This window comes from Sturnira hondurensis, unplaced genomic scaffold (genome assembly GCF_014824575.4).
Source record: "Sturnira hondurensis isolate 20B ecotype Veracruz unplaced genomic scaffold, ASM1482457v3 Scaffold0013537, whole genome shotgun sequence".
Classification (NCBI taxonomy): domain Eukaryota; kingdom Metazoa; phylum Chordata; class Mammalia; order Chiroptera; family Phyllostomidae; genus Sturnira; species Sturnira hondurensis.
Window position 1 is genome coordinate 2,277,944 of NW_028086168.1, and position 25,619 is coordinate 2,303,562.

Sequence of the window (25,619 nt, forward strand, 5' to 3'; positions counted from 1 at the left end):
TACGGAAATCTGACAACCATTCATCCATACTGGTAAGAGGGGTGGAGTCGGCAGGAAAAAGCAGTGGCTGGTGTCCTGGGTGTGCAGGCAGCAGCTGGCAGACCCCAGGCATCTGGGGGCAATGGGCAGACCCAGTGAGGCACACAAGGCCACTAGCTGACCACAGTCACATATTCACATGCAGATAAACCAGATGAAAACGGGGCAGCGAGACAGACCACGCATCCCAGGGCCCCAGTGCCGGGAAATAAAGCCTAAAAGCACCGAATGAAAACACCAGTGGGGGTTGAGGTGCTGGGAGAGACTCCCAGCCTCACAGGAGAGTTTGTTGGAGAGACCCACAGGGTCCTAGAACATACTCAAGCCCACCCACCCGGGAACCAGCAGCAGAAGGGCCCAGTTTATTTGTGGAAAGTGGCAGAAGGGACTGAAACATGAGAGCGGAGCAAGTGCCATTGTCCCCTCTCTGACACAGCCCCCACATACAGTGCCACAGCCCAGCAACTGGGTTGCCCCACCCTGGTGAACACCGAAGGCTCCACCTCTCACTATGTAACAGGCGTGACCAGACTCCCCACCCCTGCCAAAAAAAAAAGGGCTCAAATAGAAGAACAGATCGAAGCCCCAGAGCCAATACATCTAAGCGACCAAGAGATAGCCAACCCATCAGACGCACAGTTCAAAGCAATGGTAATCAGGATGCTCACAGAATTGGTTGAATTTGGTTGCAAATTTGCTGAAAAAATGAAGACTACACTAAGTGAAATAAAGCAAAATACACAGGGAACTAATAGTGATGGGAAGAAAACTGGGACTCAAATCAATGGAGTGGAACAGAAGGGAGAAGGAAACAACCAAACAGAAAAGAATGAAGAAACAAGAATTCATAAAAATGAGGAGAGGCTTAGGAACCTCCAGGACATCTTTAAACATTCCAACATCCAAATTATAGGGGTACCAGAAGGGGAAGAGGAACAGCAACAAGTGGAAAACGTATTTGAACAAATAATGAAGGAGAACTTCCCCAATATTTGCAAATGAAATAGAATTCCAGGAAATCCAGGAAGCTCAGAGTCCCAAAGAAGGTGGACCCAAGGAGGAACACACCAAGGCACATCACAATTACATTACTCAAGATTAAAATGAAGGAGAGAATTCTAGAAGCAGCAAGAGATAAGGGAACAGTCACCTACAAAGGAGTTCCCATCAGACTGTCAGCTGATTTCTCAAAAGAGACCTTACAGGCAAGAAGGGGCTGGAAAGAAGTATTCCAAGTCAGGAAGACAAGGACCTATATCCAAGATTGCTCTATCCAGCAAAGCTTTCATTTAGAATGGAAGGGCAGAAAAAGTGCTTCTCAGATAAGGTCAAATTCAAGGAGTTCATCATCACCAAGCCCTTATTACAAGAAATGTTAAAGGGACTTATCTAAGAAAAAGAAGATAAAAAAGATGAACAGTAAAAAGACAGCAAACTCACAATTAGTTAACAACCACACCTAAAACAAAAGCAAAGTAAGCAAACAACTAGAACAGGAACGAACCACAGAAATGGAGATAACATGGAGAGTTAGCAACAGGAGAGTGGGAGGAGGGGGAAAAATACAGAGAATAAGTAGCATAGATGGCAGGTAGGTAGAAAATAGACACGGGGAGGGCAAGAATAGTATGGGAAATGTAGAAGCTGAAGAACTTACGACACATGGACATGAACTAAAGTGGGGGAATGGGGATGGGAGGGGGTGTACAGGATGGAGGGGAATGAAGAGGGTGAAATGGGACAACTGTAATAGCATAATCAATGAAATACATTTTAAAGAAAAAGAAAATCCCAAAGAATACACAAGAAAGGTACTAGAGCTAATAAATTCAGCAAAGTTGCAGGCTACGAAATCAACATATAAAAATCAGTTGGGATTCTTTATAAACCAGCAATAAACAGTTCAAAAAGAAAATTAAGAAATCAATTCTATTTGTCATAGCATTAAAAAAAATAAAGTACCTAGGAAAACATCTAACAAAGGTGAAAGGTTTGTACACTGACAACTATAAGGCATTGATAAAATAATTTAAAGAAGACCTAAGTCGATGGAAAGACATCCCATGTTTATGGATTAAAAGACTTAATATTGTTAAGATGTCAATATTCCCTAAGGAGTCTAAAAATCCAATAACAATCACTATTAATACTCTAATAGCCTTTTTTGTAGAAATAGAAAACTTGATTTGCAAATTCAAATGGAATTGCAAAGGATCCTGAATAACCAAAACTCTTGGAGAAAGAACAAAGTAGGAGGACTCACACTTTCCAATATTAAAATGTATTGTAAATCTAAAGTAACCAACAGTGTGTTGTACTGGCATAAGGCTAGTACCTCACATCACCTTATGCCAGTACCATACAGACCAATGGAATAGACATAAGAGTCTAGAAATAAACCCATACACTTAGGGCCAATATTTCTGACAAGGGTGAAAGACTATTCAATGAGAAAATAACAGTCTCTTCAACAAATGGTTCTGGAACAACTGCATTTCCACATGCAAAAGAATAAAGTCAGAATGCTACCTCACACTATATTAAAAAGAATTAACTCAAAAGTGATGAAAGACCTATTATGAGCCAAAACCATAAAACTCTTAGAAAGAAAAAAGAGGTAAATCTTTATTACCTTGGAGTTGGCAATGTATTCTTAATTATGACACCAAAAGCATGAACAAAAAAAGAATAGAGAAATTTGAATTCAACATAATTAAAAACTGTTGTTTTTTAAAGGCCATTGACAAAGATTAGAGAAACAAGACCCATTGTGCACTGCTGCTGGGACTGCAAAATGGTGCAGTAGCCGTGGAAGTCAGTATGGCAGGTCCTCTAAGAGTTCAGCATGGAATTATCATAGGACCCAGTAACACCACTCTTGGAAAGAACTGAGTTCAGGAACTCACACAAATACATTTCCACACAAATTACCATTTTTTAAAAAATATTTTATTTATTTATCATTAGAGGGGAAGGGAAGGAGAGAGGGAGAGAAATATCAATGTATGGTTGCCTCTGCTGAGGACACACAATGTATCGTGTGTCCCCTGCCGGGAACTGGCCTGCAACCCAGGCATGTGCCCTGACTGGGAATCGAACCGCGATCATCTGGTTCGCAGGCCCGTGCTCAATCCACTGAGCTACACCAGCCAGGGCTACAAATTACCATTTCAACATTATTCACAACAGGCAAAAGGCAGAAGCAACCCAAGTGTCCATCAGCAGAAAAATGGACAAACAAAATATGGCAAAAACCTAGGATGGAATTTTATCCAGCTATAAAAAAAAGTGAAGTTCTGAAATATAGCACAGCATGAATAATCTTTGAAAATATTATGCTAAGTAAAATAAACTGACACAAAAGGACAAATACTGTATTATTTCACTTACATGAAATATCTAGTACAGGCAAATTCATAACGATGAAAGGTGTATTAGAGGTTACCAGAGACTGGGGGGAGCTGGAAATAGGATGTTATTGTTTAAGGAGTACAGAGTTCCTAGAGCAACGAAAAGTTTTAGAAATAGATAGTAGTGATGTTTGCAAAAACACTGTGAATATCATTAATACCACTGAATTAAAATGGTTAAAATGCCATATTTTGTTATATACATATCAGACTAAAAAGAAATATTAAAAAAAGAATCTAGACACAGACCTTACACCATCCCCAGAAAATAACTAAAAATGGATCACAGAATTAAACATAGAAGGCAAAATTATAAAACTTCTAGAAGATAACACAAAAATCTAGGTGACCTTGGGTCTGACAATGAGTTTTTAGGTACAAAAACTAAAGAATGATCCATGAAAGAAAAAATTGGTAAGATGAATTTCATTAAAATTAAAAACTACTCTGAAAAACGACATTGTTAGAGAATGAAAGGACAAACCAAACACTGGGAAAAATATTTGCAAAAGCCTTATCTGACAAGAGCCTGGTATCCTAAATATACAAAGAACTCTTAAAACAATAAGATAACCAAAAATCTGTCTTAGGTCTTTTTGGGATGCTATAACAAATACCATAGACTGAATGGTATAAAGAACAAATATTTACTAATCACACTACTGGAGGCTGGGAAGTCCAAGTTCAGGGGGCTGGGCTGGCCAATTCAGTTCCTGGTAAGACCTCTCTTGCTTATTTGCAGATGGCTGCCTTCTTGTGGTACATCTTCACATGACAGAGAGATATCTCTAGCATGCCTTCTTATGAAGGCACTAATCCCATTCATGAGGGCCCCACTTTCACAACCTAATTACCTTCCAAAGGTCCTATCCCTAAATATCAACATATTGGTTATTATAGCTTCAACATACACATTTTGGAGGGATACAAACATTTAGGCTACTGTACAACCCAATTCAAAAAGATCTTACCAAAGGAAATGTATGGATGGCAAATACAAATAAGCACATGAAAAGATGCCCAACATTATATCTAATTAAGGTATGATATATCACTATACACCCATTAGAATGGCTAAAATACAAAACACTGACAACACCAAATGTTGGAGAGAACTCTCATTTATTAATGTTAGGAATGTAAAGTGGTATAGCCACTTTGGAAGAAAGTTTAGCAGTTTCTTACAAAGTTAAACATAGCCTTACCACATAATCCAGCTATCATCTTCGTTGGTATTTACCCTAATGTGCTGGAAACTTGTGTCCATAAAAAATGTACATACAAAGATTATTGAAGCTTTATTATTAATTGCCAAAATCTGGAAACAAACAAGATGCCCTTCAATAGGTGAAAGGAATAAACATTCTTTGCTATAGCCAAACAATGGAATTATTATTCAGCAAAAGAAAAAAGCGAGCCTTCAAATCACAAAAAAGCAATGAAAAAACCTTAAATGCATATTGCTATTTCGTGACATTCTACAACAGACAAAACTACAGATACAGCAAAAAGATCAGTAATTGCTAGTGGTTTGAGGAAGGGAAGGGAGGAGCAATTTTTAGAGCAGTAAAACTATTCTCTACAACATTTTAATGGTGGCTAAATAACATTAAACATCTGTCAAAATGCATAGAATTGGACGACACAAAGAGGGAACTCTAATGCAAACTATGTTCTTTAGTTAGAAATATATCAATACTTATTCACCACTTGTAACAAATGCAGCACACTAATGCAAGATAGTATTAGGGAAAATTGTTAAGAAGGGAGGAGCACATGGGAGCTCTCTATACTTTCTATTCAATTTTTCTGTAAACCTAAAACTGCTCTAAAACTAAAGTCTATTAATTAAAAGACAAACAGTGTTTTTTAAAGAAAGGAGCAATGTGTCATTCAAAATGTCAATGTCATGAAAGACAGAGAAATGCTGACTAACAAGTCCAGATTAAAGAAACCTAAAGAAACATGGTAATTATATGCAAAAGTGATAGTAGACTGAATACTGTATATTGGAAGAAAAAATACTTTAAAGGAATCTTATTGAAACAATTGACAAAACTGGGAAAAGGGCAATGAATTAGACTAAAATAATCCATCAGCAATGTTCTAAATTTGATGAATTCAATGCAGCACAGTAAAAGAATTTCTTTATTCTTAAGAAACACACACAAAAATATTCAGACATAAAAGATCATGTTGTGTGTAACTTACTCTCAAATCATTCAGTAAAAGGTTTTATATACGTACATGCATAAAGAAGAAGAGAGAGAACAAAAATGATAAAGCGATAGGTTGACTAGTGGCATCTAAAAATGCATTGCCTACCCAGAACCTGTTAATGTTACCTTATCTGGACATAAGTTTCTTCCAGAATAGCCAAGTTAAAATGAGGTTATACTGGATTAGGGATATTTGGAAGCACGCGCACGCACGCGCAAAAGTCTGGTGAAGAAGGAGGTAGAGATTGCTGTTATGCTGCCACAAGCCAGGAAAATCAAGGACTGCCAGCAACCACCAGAAACCGGCAAGAGGCAAGGAAGAATCCTCCTAGAGCCTCCAGTAGGAAACAATACTGCCAAAGCCTTGATTTTGGAATTCTAGCTCCCAGGACTGTGAGAAAATAAATTTCTGTTCTTTTAAGCCACCTAGTTTATGGTACCTCGTTATAGAAGTCCTATGGGAACTAATATAGCAAGTAATAGGCGACTCTGGGTGAAAGGTATATGGGTGTTTTTCGTACTACTCATGAGGAGTTTTTTTGTCCTCTTAACAGTCTTCCTCAGAACAAAAGCATTTAACTTTGAAGCAAAGTATTTTTGTAAGTTTGAAATTATTTCCCAAGAGGTTAAAGAAGAATTCAATAAGGCCAAGGACTTTTATAGACATTTTTCCAAAGAAGAGAGACAAATAGCCAATAAGTACCTGAAAAGATGCTCAAAATCACTACTCATGAGGGAAATGCAAATCAAACCCACAATGAGATACCATATCCCATCCATTAGAATCCCTATCATTATTAGAAAAAAAGAAAGAATGAAAGGAAAAGAATGGAAGGAAGGAAGGAAGGAAGGAAGGAAGGAAGGAAGGAAGGAAGGAAGGAAGGGGAGGGAGGGAGGGAGGGAAGGAAGGAAGGAAAAGAAAGAGAAAAGGAAGGAAAGAAGGAATGATGGAAGGAAAAGAAAAGACAATGACAAATGCTGGTGAGGATAAAGAGAAACTGAGACCCTAGTTCACTGCTGATAGAAATATTAAGTAACATAGCCACTATGGAAAGTGGTATGCCATTCCTCAAAATTAAACAGAGAATTATACTATGATCCAGCAACTCCACTTCTGTGTATATACCCAAAAGAAGTGAAAGCAGAGACTCAGACAGACATGTGTACACCCACGTTCATGGCAGCATTATTCACAATAGCCAAAAGGTGAAAGCAACCCAAGTGTCCATTGACAGATGGGTGGATAAACAGTATGTGCAGATACACAGAATATTATGAATATTATTCAGCCTTAAAGAAGAAGGAAATCTGACATACACTACAACATAGATGAATCTTGTGGACACTATGTTAAGTGAAGAAAGCTAGTCACATATTCCACTTACACCAGGGACCTAGAATAGTCAAATTCAGACAGAAGGTAGAATGGCAGTTGCCATGGACTGGTGGTGGGAGAAGGGAAATGAGCGGTTATTGTTTACCAGGTAGAGTGTTTCAGTTCTGGAGACGGACAGTGGTGATGATTGGATAACAATGCAAATGTCCTCAATGTCATCAAACGTTAACACTTAAAAAGGTTAAAATGGTCAATTTTATGTTATCTATATTTTACTACAAAATATACAAGATTATTGTATATGTTTGGAAGGGGGGTAGCCTTGACAAGTTGATTTTAAAATTTACATGCAAATTCCAAGTGTCAATAATAGCTAAAAACTGTTGAAAAACAAGGTGAGAGGAGCAACTCTTAACAGATCAAGACTTACCTAAACCTGCCCTGGCTGGTGTGGCTCAGTGAATTGAGCACTAGCCTGCGAACCAGAAGGTCACAGGTTCAATTCCTGGTCAGGGCACTTGCCCGGGTTGTGGACCAGGTCCCCAGCTGGGGGTGTGTGAGAGGCAACCAATTGACGTTTCTCTTGCACATGTTTCTCTCCCTCTCTTTCTCCCTCCCTTCTCTCTCCTTAAAAATAAATAAAATCTTTAAAAAAACTTATTAAATCTATAGTAACTGAAATAGTGTGATAAGGAAGTAAGGAACACTTCTATAGACTCACCACCATTAATATCCATCTACCAGGATTTTGCACCCACCTCTCTAAGGCCAACCCCTCTATTTGTGCAAGAGATCCTATCCCTTCTTTCCTTGTTAAAGACTTTATTGAAGCAACTCTCCCATCTAGCACCATGTATTTATTCTTAAATAAACTAAGGGCAATTGTTTAGAAAATTAAAATACTCACTTACCTTTTTTGAATTTGTGTAGAGGGAGCTTCTTAAGTTGGTCTTTACGAAGTCTGTTTCTTCTAGCTCTATGTCTATCCTGGACAAACTTTGTGATCTAAAAGTAAAAGGAAAAAAGGAATCATATATTAAACATCAAGTAAAGATGGCCATTAAAATATCAAATATCTTTTAAGTTTTTGGATAGCTGCTGAAAATGAATTTCTTTTAATCCTAATAGCAAGATTAATTAAAACATTAAACTACATTAGTGATTAATTACCCTGTTAAATTATCCTTTGAATTTTTATTCATTGATCTAAATTATCTTTAATTTATTCTGATAGAAACATAAATAACATGTTTGTTTGAAAAAACACAAATGGTAAGTTGTAGGTTACAAAGAAGATGAAGAATAGGAGAGTGGAATTCCTATAATTTATAAACTAAAAAATTTGGTGAAGATGTGGAGAAAGGGGAACCCTCCTATACTGTAGTATGGAGTTACCTCAAAAAATTAACAATGAAACTGCCTAATGTCCCAGCGATTCCACTGCTGGGAATTTATCCAAAGAAACCCAAAACACTAATTCAAAAAAATGTAAGTACCATATGTTTATTGTGTATTATTTATAACAGCCAAGATTTGGAGGCAGCCCAAGTGACCATCAATAAATGAGTGGATTAAAAAAAACTATGGGACACTTACACAATGGAATACTACTCAGTTGTAAACAAAAAGAAAAAAATTTTACCCTGTGTGATAGCACTGATGAACCTGGGGAACATTATGCTAAGTGAAAGAAGCCAGTCAGAGAAAGATAATATCATGATTTCACTCATATGTGGAATCTAATGAACAAACTGAATTAACAAGCAAAATAGAGACAGGCTAATAGAACAGGTGAATAGCTCTGGAGAGGGGGTTGGGGGTGGAGGGATCAAGCAAAAAAGAAAAAGAACTTATGGACATAGGCGACAGTGTGGTGATTGCATGGGCATGGGGAAGGGGCAGGTGGAGGTGGAAGAAGTATAAGGGGAATAAATGCTAATGAAAAAATATAGTAAAAATATATTTTTTTAAATTTACTTAGAAAGCACAATAGAAAAAAATTAAAATAAAAACTAAAAGAATTTTCAAACGTATACTTATTAGCCATTGTACTTTCAGTTCTAGCAGAAAAATATATAGTACCTCTACTACAAATATTCAGAAATGCTAGATAATATACTTAAGACTTTTAACTATAAATTACTATGTTTGCAAGAATAAAAAGGAAGTCTACAGGGCTAGAACCAAACGCCAAAGCAACAACCATTAAAGAAAATTTGACAAATTTAACTACATCAATGTTAAGTACTTCTGTCCTTAAATGACATGGTTAAAAGATAAAAAAGAAGTCACACACTGGAAAAAAATATCTGCAAACTGCATATCTAACAAAAAATTTGTATCCAGCGTATAAAAATAACTCAAAACTCAATATGAAAAGAAGCAACCCAATAGAAAAAACTGGGCAAAACATATGACTATAAGGATGACAACTAATCGCTTAAAGAGATGCTCAACAAATTAGTCAAGAGGAAACAAAAATTAAAATCACAAATACCACACACCTATTAGAATGACTAAAATTAGAAAGACTGACTACACCAAGTATTGCCAAGAAGGCAGAGCAAGTGGCACTCTGGTACACACCACCAGTAGGACTGTAAAATGCTGCCACCATGTCTGGCGGTCTCTTACAAATTTAGACACACATTTACCATATGACTCAATCATCCCACTCCTACTTATATTTACTCAACAGAAATAAAGGTATGTACCATACAACTCATATACAAAAGTGCATGTCCAAAGCTCATGTCAGCTTTATCTGTAAGAGCCAAAAATAATAAACAACCCAAATGCCCATCAATAGGTAAACAGGTAAACAAAACAGTGATATGTCCATACAATGGAATATAACTCAGCTTTAAAAAGAAATGAATAATCAATGCACTCAATAATATTTATGAATTTCATAATAATTATCCTGAGAGAAAAAAGGCACATACATTAAGAGTACATAATTTATGATTCCATGTATATAAAGTTGTAGAAAATCTGACCAAAAAAGCAGATCTGTGGTTGCCTAGGGTTGGGGATGAGTGAGATATTAAGGGGAAATTGGAAGGGATTAGAGGAAGGGATTGCCAAGGAGCATGAGAAACCTTTTGAGCTGATCAATATTTCATCATCTTGATTTTGGTGGTGGCTTCACAGATAGACATGTGTTAAAAACTTGCCAAATTATATAATTTAAATATGTGAGGTTAATTATACCTTAATCATACATCAATAAAATTGGAGCTAATATACATACAGGGTGGGGCAAAAGTACAATTACAAGTTGTTCATATGGAAAATACAGTAACTAATAATAATACAAGAAGCTCTTGTGTTTTGCATACTCACAACTATAAACCTACTTTTGCCCCACCCTATATTTCAAAAAAGCTGTTTTAAACACAGTGGGAAAAAGACTAGACAAAAACAAATGCATAAGCTCAAACAAAAGTACACATATGGAACTCGGCACAACCTAACTCTTTTTACATACATGGGGAATGTTTATAAGAGATAACCAAAAAACAAGTCTTTGGAAATAACCGAATAATCCATAACATACAATGTTTCATGACCACAATGCAACTGAATTAGAAGTCAATGGGGAAAAAAAGATACAGGAAAAATATGTATTTTGAACGGTTAAAATAATTCATAAGTCACAGAAAAAATCACAATGGATATTTTGAGGTTCTGAGGGGCTCTGATAGTCGGTATACCTCTTCACCTATTGTATTCTAAATAGCTTGAGAAATAAGTTGATGCGAGAGAAGTAGAGTACCTAATTCAGTGGAGAAAGAGACAGAACTTCTTACTGAACCACAGAATTAGATGGCCTTACCCACCCAGATGCACACAAAGACAACTCTGGAATGGAGGAGGCTTTCCCTCCACCCTCCCCTAGAATTGCATTACCAGTTCTGGAGGAGATGAAAACAGGCTGGTTCCAAGACAAAGGCAGAGGTGAATCAAGTACACCCTAATTTATTCTTCCCAAATGTACCACACAGATAAGATACTTCATCTTCCCTAAGACCAACTGAGTGAAAGGGTAAAGATGGGCTAGGAGCTATAGTACTTGAGTTCCCCCTTCACACAGCTGGAGACATCAAAGTCATAAAGAAATGTATGTAAAACAATGAAAAAATTTAACAAACCATTAAAATAAAAATATTCCTTATCAAAATTTGAGTTACAGCTAATGTGACTGTTAAAAGAAAATTTATAACTTAAATGTATATACTAGCAAGAAAAAAATTTAAAGCATTCAACTGAACAAGCTAGAAAAAGAAAATCAATATATCCATACAAAATAGAAGAAAATAAATAATGGTAAGAGTAGCTATTCATGAGATAAATAAAAAGGAAAGACTTTGGAATATAAGTTCCACTGGAATGTATGTTGCTTGATGATACCACAGAGTTTTACGTATCTGTTCAATGATGAATCTTTAGACCCTAGAGTAGTGCCTAATTCATTGTAGGTGCAAAGTAATATTTGTTGAATGAAAAAAAACCCTCAATGTCTACTTCTTTGAAAGGCAAAACAGATAAACTGGCAACTTTGTGCAAGACACAGATGGGTATGAAGAGAACCCAGTCCACATACTGTAGAATTTCTCTTGAAGTTGCTATATGAATACATAAATATTATAAATCAATTTTTGCTACCGTATTTGATAACAGACAAAATAATTTCCTAGAAATATAATAAAGAAGTATAAAGTGTAAAGAAGTATTAGTATAAAGAAGTAGAGAACCACCATCACAATGTCGGGTAACTATGAAAATGTCCAGTAGACCTAGATGATTTTATAGGCCAAAAGGCAACTCACAGATGATTCCAATTTCAGAAAAAAATATTTTAGAAATGGAAAATAAAAGAAAGCTTTAATTTTTCTGAACTAGTTTTATTGTGTCTAGTTATACTTGTTATTTAAAACATTGGGAGGCCCTGGCTGGCGTAGCTCAGTGGATTGAGCGCGGGCCTGCGAACCACACGATCGCGGTTCGATTCCCAGTCAGGGCACATGCCTGGGTTGCAGGCCAGTTCCCAGCAGGGGACTCACAAGAGGCAACCATACATTGATATTTCTCTCCCTCTCTCCTTCCCTTCCCCTCTAAAGATAAATTGGGAAAAAAAAAAACATTGGGAAATACACATAACATTTACTATCTTACCCATTTCTAAGTGTACAGTACTGTGGCATTAAGTACACTCAAATTGTGCTACCATTGCCACTATCCATCCATTCCATCCATAAAATCATGTTCATCATGCAAAGCTGAAGTTCTGCACCCATGTAAACAATCACTCCTCATTCTCCTCTTCCTACAGCCCCCAGCGACTACCACTCTACTTCCAGTCTCTGAATCGGACTACACTAGGTACTACATATAAACAGAATCACACAACATTTGTCTTTTTGTGACTGGTTTATTCACCTAGTATAATGTCCTCTAGGCTCATCCATGCTGTAGCATGTGTCCAAACTTCCTTCCTTTTTAAGGCTGAATAATATTCCATTCTAAGTATATACTACATTTTGTTTATTCATCTATTAATGAACAACTGGGCTGCTTTCACCTCTGGCTATTGCAAATAGTGCTGCTATGAACACAGTTTCAACTCCCACTTTCAATTCTTTGGGGTATACACCCAGAAGTGAAATTGCCAGATCATATGGGAATTTATGTTTAAATTTTTTAAGAACTGCCATAGTGAGTGCTCCACTTAACATTCCTACCAACAGTACTCAAGGGACTATTCAGTTCTCAAGATTATTCTAGCTCCATAAAACTAAAACTTTCCCTTACCTAGAAATTCAGATGCCTAATATTTTACTTCAAATTAGTTGCATCTATGCCCAAGTGTAAAACTGACTGACCCATACTAAAAATCTGAATAAGCCAAAATGCCAAGACAAAATTTATACATCATAATCAAATAGTTTATTCCCCAAATACAAGGGTTTTAAATATTTATATAACAAACTAATGTAATCCAATTTAATAAACATAGAAAACCAATGATCATTACAACAGCCAGAGGACATTATTCAGTATCTATTCATGTATTTTAAAAGGAAATAAAAACTTGGTTTCTTTTATTTCTAATCCTTATACTGTTTTTTCATGTTTTACCAGAAAATATAACATAATACTAATAGAAGTTCCAACAATAAGCCCACTTTTTTTGTTCTTGACTTTCAAGGGAAGGCTTCTAATAATTCACCATTTAATGGTACTCATTTAAAGTTTTTAGTCAATAATCTTTATTAGCTTAAAGGTATTTCTATTCCCCATTTGCCAAGAGTATTTTTTACTTGTTTGTTGTTCTAACTTTCTACATTTCCTTGTTTCTACACTAAATCCCCAAAAGAATCAACAAATTTGAATGGTCAGAATAGGAGAATCCAGCAAACTTATAGATATAAGATTATTATATAAAAATCAAATCAATAATGGCCACTGTCCAATCACCATTTCTAAATAAAACTCTTCAATAAAAGAAACCAAGGCTTTTTGGAGAAATGTCTTATTCTAAGGCTGAGCCAAGAAAAATGTAAGCTGAGCCTGAACCTTCTTACAGCACCAGACAGTAAAGAATTACTAAAAAAAAAAAAAAGATGGGCCAAATCAAATGGATACAGAAGCAAGCCTAACATAGCTCCCAATGGCCAACACTCAAATAATTTAAACAAGAAAAATAAATAATGTAGTATTTTACCCAAGTCTAAAATAAACATACATGAATACTTACTAATGTAAATAAGTGAATAAATAAATAAATGCCAAAAACAGACAAATCTTCCTTTCAAAATAATTCTAAATAATGTATGTGAATACTCTCTGCTACCTCCGCAGGAATTAGTGAAGACTAATTCCTCTCCATCTTCAGGGTGGGCTACACTCACTGCCTCATTTCAAAAGTAAGAATAGAACAGAGAAAGAGAACAACAGTAACTTCATAGTGGAGAAACTTGGTGAATACTACCTTAACCACGGGAGAAAGGTTCCATCGCCAGTGACATTATGCAGAGATCACACACCCCCTAACAGGGCATGATGAAAAGGGCATTTCACCTCTGATAGTCTTTTTAAAAACCCGTTAATCCAGTCTAATCATAAGAAAAACATCATATTGAGGGACACTGTATAGAATAACTGGCCAAGGTTTTTAAAACTGTGAAAGTCATGAAAAATAAGGACTAAGAAACTGTCATAGATCAGAGGAGAGAGGGAAAATGTGATAACTAAATACAGTGGGGTACTTATAGATTGGGTAGATTGATGGAAAAACTAGTGAAATCCATACGAAGTCTGGATTTGAACTACTGGTAATGTACCAATCTCAGTTTCTTGGTTTTGTCAAGTGTACTATGATAATGTAAAATGTTAACAATGGCTAACCTAGATGAGAAATGTACAGAAACTCTCTTTTGCAATTTTTCTATAAATCTTCATGTTATTTCAAAATTACTGAATAAAACTTATTCCAAAATTATTGAATAAAAATCAGCCCTGGTTGGAGTGGCTCAGTGGATTTAGTATCAGCCTGCGAACCAAAAGATCACTGGTTTGATTCCCAGTCAGGGCACATGCCTGTGTTGTGGGCCAGGTCCCTGGTATGGGGCACACCAGAGGCAACCACACACTGATGTTTCTCTCCCTCTCTTTCCCTTTCCCTTCCTTCTCTCTAAAAATAAATAAAATGAACGTGCCTTTTGATCCAGCAATTCCACTACTAGGAGTATATCCTAAGAACCCTGAAACACCAATCCAAAAGAACCTATGCACCCCGATGTTCATAGCAGCACAATTTACGATAGCCAAGAGTTGGAAGCAACCTAGATGCCCATCGGTAAATGACTGGATCAAAAAACTATGGTACATTTACACAATGGAATTCTATGCTGCAGAAAGGAAGAAGGAACTACTACCCTTTGCAACATCATGGATGGAACTGGAAAGCATTATGCTGAGCGAAATAAGCCAGGCGGTGAAAGACAAATATCATATGATCTCACCATTAACAGGAATCTAAACAAACCAAACAAGCAAGCAAAATACAACCAATGACACTCAAATATGGAACAGGCTGTCAGGGCCCAGAGGGGAGAGGGGAGAGAATCATAGGGGAAAAGGGAATGGACTCACATGAACAAGTATAAAAGACACATGGACAATAACTAAGGGTGGGGGGTGGAAAGGGGAGGGAGGCGGGGAGCATGGGGTGGGGGGCGGGCAGGGTTGGGATTATAAGACAGAAACCTGTACTTGAACAAGAATTAAATAAAAATTATATTAAAAAAAAGAAAATGAATGAAAATCAATAGTGTTCTTATAACCAAGTAATAACCAATTAGAAAATGCAATTTCAAAAAAGACTAACAAAATACATAAATAAATGAAAAGGAATACCTAAGCATCATACAAAGACTATACATTTCAAAGATACCATTTAATTTTTTAATTAATTTATAAATTCAATATAATAAATTCTTTAGAGGTTGATATGTTCTTTATCAAAAATAAAAAGAACAGTGGGATTGTTTTACATCTTTACAAATCTCTTTAAACATTTATCTTTACAGAATACAGAAGGATTCTCATAATCTGCTTTTGTCTTCAGTTTGTTTTCATACCACATACCACATAGCCTCTGGAAACCTTCACTCTGAACCCTGAATGACAGTGACACAGAAAAATAATATCTTGGCATTATTATGAAAATAATTTTGACCCTGCAGACCCACTGTGAGTCCTGGAGCCATATCCTGGTTAGCACTGTTCTGGAGAGAAAATGGGCCATTCCCCTTAATGTTAAGCCCCCAGGCTGTTTTTTATGTACATTTTAATATGAAATTTTTCATATACAGAGAAGAGTTGAAAGAATTTTTATAATAAATACCCATATAGATACTACCTAGATTCTATAATTAATATTTTACTCTGCTACTTTTTATCACATATCTATCCATCCCTCTATCTATCCATCAATCAATCTCTTTCTCTTTTAATTTTTTCCAAAGTAAGTTTCAAGTTATCAGTATACGTCCCTCAAAATACTTCAGCAATGTATATCACTACTCAGAATTTAGTTTTAGGTAAAATTTACATACAATGAAATGCACAAAACTTTAAGTATACAATCTGGTGATCCAGGCATTAGAAGCATCCAAACCTCTCAAGATAAAGAATAAGATTCACAGCCCACACAGTCCCCTCAGACCCACTCCAGCAAATCCCTCACCCGCCCTTGCCCCCCAGATGCAATCACTGCTCTGGCTTTTTCTACTCAGATTATCTTTGCCTTTTCAAGAAACTTTTACATAAATGGACTCATATAAAAAGCCTTAATGTAATTCTTCTCTTAATACAATGTTTTTTAGAGCCATTTATATAGTATTTTTTAAAAGTATTTAAAATCAGTTCACCTACCATAAAAATGACTATCAAGATGAGACAGATGCCCACTATGATCAGGAAGGGAATTAGGTAGTATTCCAGAGGAAGGCTAAATTCTGGAACTAAGATAATGTGGCCCCTGGAAGAAAACAAGAATTAATAAATGAGAAAGATTGAGTTGCCAAATTATGATGCTAATCAAAGGCAAATATATTTTTAAAAAGCATTTAGACATTACAATTCAATCCACTAGACACATCACATTTTCTAATATACAATTTCCAATAACTTAAGGAGTGATTTTTCCATTTTAAGTCTATTTTACATGTTTGCCAAAATTACTGATCCATATAATTCAAAAAAGCTTTTAGACTGGGTAGTGGAATCAGCCAATCAATACTTACTGTGTCCATCCCTCAAGTACATTATTTACTGAATTCAGTAATCTGGACAAAACTATGTATATTTTATAGGCAAAACCAACGTTAAAATAATGGCAATACCTTAGGTAGTATGTCAATAACAATCCCACCTCAACCAAATTACTGTTCATCAGTTTCCCCTCTGGAAAAGCCACCAACGATGAAAATATGCCCCCTCCTCCTTATAGGCTTTCATAAACTTGTACCAGAGATGATGGACATGGCCCTGTACTCTACATTATCTGGGAGACATGGAATGGAAAACTGGTAAAGGGATTCACAGGAGTTGTAGCTTCTTCTCTATTCTCCATCTTCTGCACTGCTTCCCTGGGGGGAAAAAAACTACAAAAATATATATTTTGTCAGGGGAGAAGTGGTGAATGCTACATGCCTTATTCCCCTTCATTACTAACGTATTATTAGTTACTGTAATATTACTATTATAAAAATTGAAGGGGACTCATGAAATTAAACTGTGCTCAGAGTAGGCACACTCTTTGTGTTGTGCGAGCAACTTTTACATGAGAGCAAAACCCTGCATTAGAAAATATCCTCAGTCTAGGAAAGGGTCTGTATACTGGTCAGTAACATGACTGATTTCTCCATTGTACTTCTGTGCTACTCAACTAATACAGTGTCAGCAACACTACTTTGCTATCCATGGCTCAGAAAACACAAACCAAAATTCTCAATTTTATAAAAGAAAATAAAAATAGGCTGACTCCTCCCCTGATACAGAGATGCTTAGTACACCATAGTACTTAGGAAAAAATACCATGAAAGTAAATTATTTCCATTTTAAAGTGACTTTTTCAAATCCTTGCCCAAGGATACATTCATTGATTTTAGAGAGAGAGGAAGAAGGAGAGAGAGAAGGGGTAAGAGAGTGCAGAGAAAAACATGGATTTGTTGTTCCACTCATCTGTGTATTCATTGGTTGATTCTTGTATGTGCCCTGACCAGGGATTGGATCCACAACCTTGGTATATGGGGACGACACTTTAACCAACTGAGCTAGCCTCACTGGCTGAACAAATAAAAGGACATACCATGTTCTTGGATAAGGAGATTTAACATCCTAAAAATGTCAATTCTCCCTAAATTAATTTATAAGTATAATGTAATTTCAATGAAAATACCATCAGGTTTTTCTGGGGCTACACAATTGCTTCTGAAAGTCCTTCAGAAGGAGGAATCCGAACCCTTACAGACGGCTGGTGCATGTACTCTGGAAAGCAGTCCAGCCTTACTTCTATTTCCTCTGTCTGTGCAGGCGTTCACAGCTGAGCCTGCAGATTCATCCCAGTCCAGTTCATACCAGATCAATTTGTACTTGAAAAAGGAGATATTTAAACAGCTTTAGTATCTTACACACAACCTCCATGTGAACCCCTAGATATAATACACTCCATGAGCTCTGCAGTTAAGATGTGATCATTGAAGTAGAATCCTAAGCAACCCAGGAAATAGGGTCTTATTCTCTCTCCTTTCCAGGAGTTTCCAGACTAATTTCAAACCAGGTGTCTCAGCCTAAACTTTGTTACAATTACTCTAATTTCTCAATCCCTATGCTGATACATGAGATACTTGTCTTGCTGTTTGTTTTCATACCAACCCCCACCATCTTGAGTCAAACAGCTATTCCTACACTACTGAGCCTCAGTGGATATACAAACACACATCAAAGCCTTTCTTCCCATAAAGCAACCAACCGCACACCAAAGTCTTCCTATAAACCAACTTTCACAGGGTAATGACCTGTGATCAGCCCAACCACGGGACACCCTCACTTTTTTGGACAACTACGGGCCTGAACTTGCCCCTTTCAGACAAAGCTCACAACCGCCTCACCAAACACCCCACATTCTGCACTAGACAGGCCCATACCTCAGTCCTGGGTCCCCATCTGTGGCACAACCTGTTCTGCTGCCAGCACAGTGCTCTCTGTTGAAGCACGCTCCAGGTTGCACAATAGCAATTAAATTTCACCAGCATTTACTGACTATGCTGCCATCGTACCTGATCCTAAGGGCAAAATATGAAAAAATGGAGTCCCTACACAAGAGAGAGAATACAGAAAGTTTGGAGTTGAAAGAAACAGGATTCTTTGTCCATGAAGATTAAATGACCTGTAAAGGCCACAGCCCAGCAGTATCTCCAGTTCACCTTGCTACTCACGACAATCAAAAACAATTCTTTCCTCTGCTCACAATTGTTAAAAGAAACATACATTAAAGCTACAAGCAGAACTATTTCTTACCTGTCTGATTAGGGTAAATCTAAAAATCTGACAACATAATTTGTTGATGACTCTTCAGGAAAAGAGACACTGTCATATACTGCTGGCGTAATCCTCTGGATGAGAGTTTGCCAATATCTAGCAACCTTGGACCTACCATTTGTACTTCTAGAAATCTATTCCAAAGATAAACAAGCAAAAACATGAAAAGGATTCTACATCAGGTTATTTACTAGAGCACAACTTAACAGCAAAAGGCTGTAAATAACGCCGGTGTTCATCAACAGGGGGCTAGCAGCTAATAGAGTTCTATGCATCTATTACAAAGAAATGAAAAATCTATCTTCTCACATGGTGTGATCTCTAGGCCATACTGTGACTTGAAAAAAAACAAGATGGGAAACAGTGTTTATGTATTGAGGACAGAAGATAGAGAAGAGATAGGTATTTTGTTTACATTTGAAAAAATAATTAAAGAATAAACTAAAAACTTTTTAAGGTAAGGGTAGAACATGAGGGACAAGGTGAATAACACATATAAGCTGCACATCTCTGTATAAACAATGTCTTACTGGTTATGATTTTTAATTTATATGGAATTATAAAAGTCATAGTTCATATGGAAACGCAATCCCTAAAACTTAAAAACAAAATAAATCAACTACAATTGTGTTTCCAGTTGACAGCATCAGCACGCACAAGAATTATTTCATGTCTTTAAAATATAATTTGACTTTATATCCTTATGATATACCTTGAGTAGAGAAAGAACTGTTTCATTTTTTTTAATCCTCATCCAGGTACATGTTCATTAATCTTAGAGAGACAGACCAGAAAGAGAGAAAGAAACACTGATTGGTGGCTTTCTACATGCACCCCAACCAGGGAATGTACCAGCAAACCCAGGTATGTGCCCTGACCGGGAACTGAACCCACACTCTTTTGGTGGACAGGAGAGTGCTCCAACCAACGGAGCACCTGGCCAGGACAAGAAGTGTTTTTTACAGATGTTCATAGTAGTGCTGGTATTGTTCTTCTGAGTCTATTTTGTGTGTATTATGTAATTTAAAAAGAAAAGAAATAATTATATTGGTGTCTTTGAGCACAGAAAAATACAGATGTGAGATCAACAAAGTAAAAATCCGATAGCCCCGAATTTGAATTAGAAGTAACAGTATGCACTTAATGATTTATTGTATCTTTAGAAGCCTATGTATTTCTTAGCTCTGGGCACTGAAAAGCCCTAGAAATAGTGACCAATACACGAGCAATGATCACCCCTGGTCTTTAAATACCATAACCAATTAAAAGGAAGCAGAACTTGAAGAAATGACTGATTCCAGGTTAGGGGAAGGAAAAGAAGAAAATAGGCCTGGAACATCTTGTCATTTACCAAAAAGAGGGAGCAAGCAAAAGTTCCTAGATTCCTGTCAAAAGAAATCAGGATTAAACTTGCAGTGAGAAATGGGACAAAGTGAACGTCAATAAAGATAATAACTACAATGGACTGAAGCATATGAAATATGTTTTGACTCACGAGTTTGCTATAATACTTTAAATCTATATACTAAATCATCTTTGGAAGATGCTAGAAAACCAAGTCATATCAAGAAACAGTGAAGGGAAAGAATCAAGTGTTTATCCTGTCTTTCCTAAAGATGTTGTATGTCAAGGTAATCAAATAATTAATATGGTGCAAGTCATCTTTAGAGAAGGATTTTAACTAATAAATGAAGGGGGAATCATATAATTAAATACTTGCACCACAAAGATAGATCCAAATATTGTTTCTGGTATTATATGTTTCATTACATATGAAACATATAATACCATATATAAAGTATTCTTGCCTTCCCTATTCTTCCAGTCCCTCAATAACTCTAATTGGAACAAACCTCAACATCTAATGAGCAGTTTATAGGGAAAATAAGTAGCAAAGAAATATTCTACATAATACCCAAGGATTCAATCAGGAAAGTCCAGACTGTAGCAAAATTCACAGGACAAATTTTAAAAAATTAAGGCATAAGAACCACTGCAATGTATGGACATTATTTAGAATATTAACATATTTTTTAAAATGATTTCAAACAGTTGAAAAAATCTGAAGACTCAATGTTTTGAAATTGAACTAATGTTTACCTTTTTAAAAAAGGTATACCGTATTTTGCCATGTATTATGTGCACTTTTTTGCCCAAATCTTTTAGGGAAAAATAATACATGGGTAGTATTATATGTGGGTAGTACTAATTCTGTATCTATATAAATGTTTTTAATTATCTATGCATTATGCATTTATGCATTAAAAGTGTAACTCTAGAAAGCAACAATGATATTCATGTGCAAAATATCCTGGAATATGAAAATCAGTTTTGTTTCTAAATATAAATAAATTAATTAAAAAGTGAATTAAAAAATTAAATCAATTTTTCCCCTGAAAGTATGGGCCAAAAATGTGGGTGCGTGTAATACGCTGGAGTGCACTGTATATGGCAAAATACAGTAATCATGATAATATGGTTATATTTCTCTATATAACCTTATCTTTTAGTGATCTATTCTGAGATATTTACAGGTGAAATGATGGGATATCTGGGACTTGCTTCAAAATAATCATGATAAGGGGAAGAAAGGGAGGTGAGATGGGGCCAGAAGGTGAACAGTCCAAACAAAATTGGTCATAAACTGGTAATTTCTAAACTGAGTGATGAGACCCAGTATAGTCATCTCTCTACTCTTAAATATCTTTGGAAGTTACCATAACAAAAAAGCAGGGTAAATTAATGAGTGGGTAAGTAGCTAGGCTGGCAGGCCAGCTGACAGATGTATGAGGCAGGTCTGTATGTACGAGTCTACAGTCCCTCAAGCACAACTCGGAAACCTAAAAAAAACTTTAAAAACAAGGTCTGCAATTCATTTATAGTCAGTCTGAACTGAACAAACATAAAATAATTGCTTATACATTCACGGCAGCTATTTAAGAGTGAGCAAAAGTAGGCTTACAGTTGTGAGTACATAAAACAGTTTATCTTCTATTATTTATCAATCTGTATTTTTCTATATGAACTGTAAACCACTTTTGCCCACCTCTGTATAAAATTTGTTTGCTTATGAGATGCTGCCAAAAACCCCATCTGGAATGTTACTTAACTTTTAAAAAATTAAAAAGTTTTGAAGTCCACCGTACATCTGACCCCAAGAGCTGGTATAAGGAAAAATGTAGACTTGCTTCACCACGGAAAGTTCTAAACATTAAGTAAAGCATGTTACAGAATACTATGTGTGTTATAGTTCTATTTTATGAACACATGATCACTAATTAATTTTGAGTATTCAAATACAGGGGGCAATTAAAATCTTCCTGTTGTTAGGGAATGACATCATAAAGAAATTTCATTTAAATACTTTATATTTGTGAATTGTTTTACCAGCATGTATGTATTACTTTTCAATTTAAAAATGTATGATTTTATAACTAAAAACAAGACTCTTTTAAAATGTATATTTGCCTCAGTATTGTTTCCTCATTTAGAAAAAAATGCAAGTATCAGTTCTCCTTTATTAGCTATAGCTACACAAACATGGCTTACACAACAGCAACTTGATAAACTGTTTCTTAATGTTAAACTTTTTTTTATTGATGTTTTTTAGAGAAAGAAGAAAGGGGGAAAAGAGAAACATCAATTTGTTGTTCCACTTATTCATGCATTTGTTGGTTGATTCTTTTTTTTTTTTTAAGATTTTATTTATCTTTAGAGGGGAAAGGAAGGCGAGAAGGAGAGAAATATCAATGTATGGTTGCCTCTCATGAGTCCCCTGCTGGGAACTGGCCTGCAACCCAGGCATGTGCCCTGACTGGGAATCGAACCGCGATCGTGTGGTTCACAGGCCCGCACTCAATCCACTAAGCTACACCAGCCAGGGCATGTTCGTTGATTCTTATATGTGCCCTGACCAGGGATCAAACACACAACCTTGGCATATTGGGAAAATGTTCTAACCAATTGAGCTACCTGGTCAGGGCTTGATTAAATATTTTTAATACAACATCCTAAATTACACCCTGTAACTGAATAAAGACATTCTGAGTATATACTATGTGAACAGTATTTTAAACATCTAAAGTACATATGAAAAACAGCAAAAACAGAAAACCTTTTCTTTTTATGGATTTTCAAACTCAAGTATTCAAGTATGTATTTCCCTTAAATAATTAGAATCGAATCTCATTGTACCACTTTCCTCTTTTAGAAAATGTAGATAATAAGAGATTATAATAACGTTTAGAGTGTTGTGAGAAATTCTCACAACAAATGTCTTGGTTTCATGAGTGCCTGCCACTTGCCAAATACTCAATAAATAAGACTGCTCTTATTATTAATATTGTTGTTATTGTTCCTCTTGGTCAAAAGCCTACTCATGCCCACTGTGTTTTGGGGTCATGCCATGGAGACAGTGGCGCCTTAAGTTAGCTTCAGTCTATAGGTTACCATGATAACGAGATTTGGAGGGAAAATTCCATGGAGAAGTTTTCACTCCAAATCAAATTTTTAAACTTGCAAACACACCTTTTGTGTCTGTAAAAGTTAGTCCCCATACTGTATTGTACTCTGTATTTATAAAATGAAAAATTTACTGAACTACAAATACATCTTAATGAAAGGCATCATATAAATTAAATTACATTTTTTCTAAATACCAGTAGTTTGATTAAACTATAAGTTTAAGTTTTTTTATCTTTTTACCAAACAGGTGCCTTAAATCTCTCTGTCATGAAGATATTTTTAACATGTAACTATACACAGAGGAAAATGTACAAAAACATGACAACTTAAGAGATAATGTAGTACAATCGAATAGTCTAAAACATAACCTCAATTGCAACTAATATTATCTCATTTTACCCTAATATAAAAAATTTTTACTCTACATTATTATTTTTTTATTTCCATTACTTACCCTCTTTCATATGTGAATTCATCCTTCAGGGAATTAGCTGATGATTCTCCAATAAAGACAGATGGTATGTCAATTTTCTTTAACAGACCAACTACATAAAACAATAATAAAATTATTTTTAGCTAACATTTTGCATATATACATTATCATCCTAGTTCAACAGTTCTGTGAGATTGGAATATAATTATTTTTTATATTTCCATTCAATTTATCCTTAATAGACATAATTAAGTATTAGAAAAAAGAAGAGAAATTTTAAATTTTCTTTCCACACTTAATTCCTAAATGAGCAAGTGAAAAAGTTTTTTTTTTAACATACCCATTCCCAGGAGAGGTACAAGCCTAAGAATGTTAAAAAAGACCACTTCACAACAGTCTGAAAAATGACACCACACATGGACAGCTTTCCAGAGTGAAATGGCCGACAAGAGTGGAAATGGGACAGGAGAGCTAAGTAAATTTCTACTTCCTCCTAACCCTGGAATTCCTGGTAAAGTTTTGTGTTTTGATGGGTGTCTTAAGAAATGTGACTCAACTGTATTACAAAACCAAAATTAAATGCCAAATGTAAAACTTACCCATTTCTCAGGGAGAGAAATAAAAACAATCCTCTTAATATTACTATAGAAAAAGCAGCCATTTTCAGCTGTGAGTTAATTGAATAGATTTGAGTAACTATTTGAATAGACTTTAAAGAAAGCTCATTTGTTTTCTTGTTATATTCTCACAATAACTTTATTCTACATTTCTTTAAAAATACACATTCATTACTTATTTTAAGAAGGGCAGAGGATACAAGTAAAGAATAACAGAACATAGCCATAATCCTTTCCACCCAAAGACAAAGGTTTTATTTCAATAAACCTTTGTCATTATCTAAACACCATCACAATCAAGACATAGAATGTTCTATCATACCTCAAAATAAGTCCCCAACCTTAGCAACCATTAATGTGCTTTTCTTTACTCCTTATAAAGACAAGTTTTAATGTGTTCAAGTCTTGGCATCCCTTGGTAGAATACATTTTTTTTTCACTTCCAGATTGGTTTGTTTTGTGCAAATACAATCACTCATTTCTACTCATACTCTCATTTTCATTCTCTTTCTCTCTTCCCCCCGCCTACACACAAACACACACATCATATAAGCCCCAGGAGAGCAGGAAGCAAAATGGTTAGTAAAGGAATATTTAATCACTATTTTTATATCAATCGGGTCAATAAAATTTGTATTTTTTATATCAATGAGGTCATATAATAATGGAAAAAATAGAAGCTTTTGTTCCACTCAATGATACACATCAGAGATTCTGTCACGTCAATAAAGACCCACTTCATCATACACTTTAGGGAGATATTTTGTCTCGCTAAGAGATCTTTATCACATAGTTTACAATTTAATTGATTTGATAATTAAAACTGGGAATTACATACCCTTTGGTAAAATGAATATTTTCCCCTTTCATGAAGATACTCTGATAAACTGAAGGAGAAACTTCTGGGTTATAATTACCAGTTTATAATTACTGGAAGATAACTTCTTTGACTTATGATACTTAAACAGATGTAAGAAGCTCCTCAGTTTA

General features: G+C 35.6%; 1 protein-coding gene across 3 annotated transcripts in view; it reads right to left on the minus strand.

Annotated features, from left to right (window-relative positions):
• Nucleotides 1–25,619, minus strand: part of RNF13 (ring finger protein 13) — a 123,817-nt gene that overhangs the window by 23,990 nt on the left and 74,208 nt on the right. For all 3 annotated transcript variants that reach the window (XM_037061829.1, XM_037061828.1, XM_037061830.1), the window contains 3 exons: nt 24,034–24,124; nt 16,446–16,551; nt 7,916–8,009 (listed from right to left, as the gene is read on the minus strand). In XM_037061829.1, the coding sequence (XP_036917724.1) occupies nt 7,916–8,009; nt 16,446–16,551; nt 24,034–24,124 (291 nt within the window). The remainder of the gene's footprint in view (nt 1–7,915; nt 8,010–16,445; nt 16,552–24,033; nt 24,125–25,619) is intronic.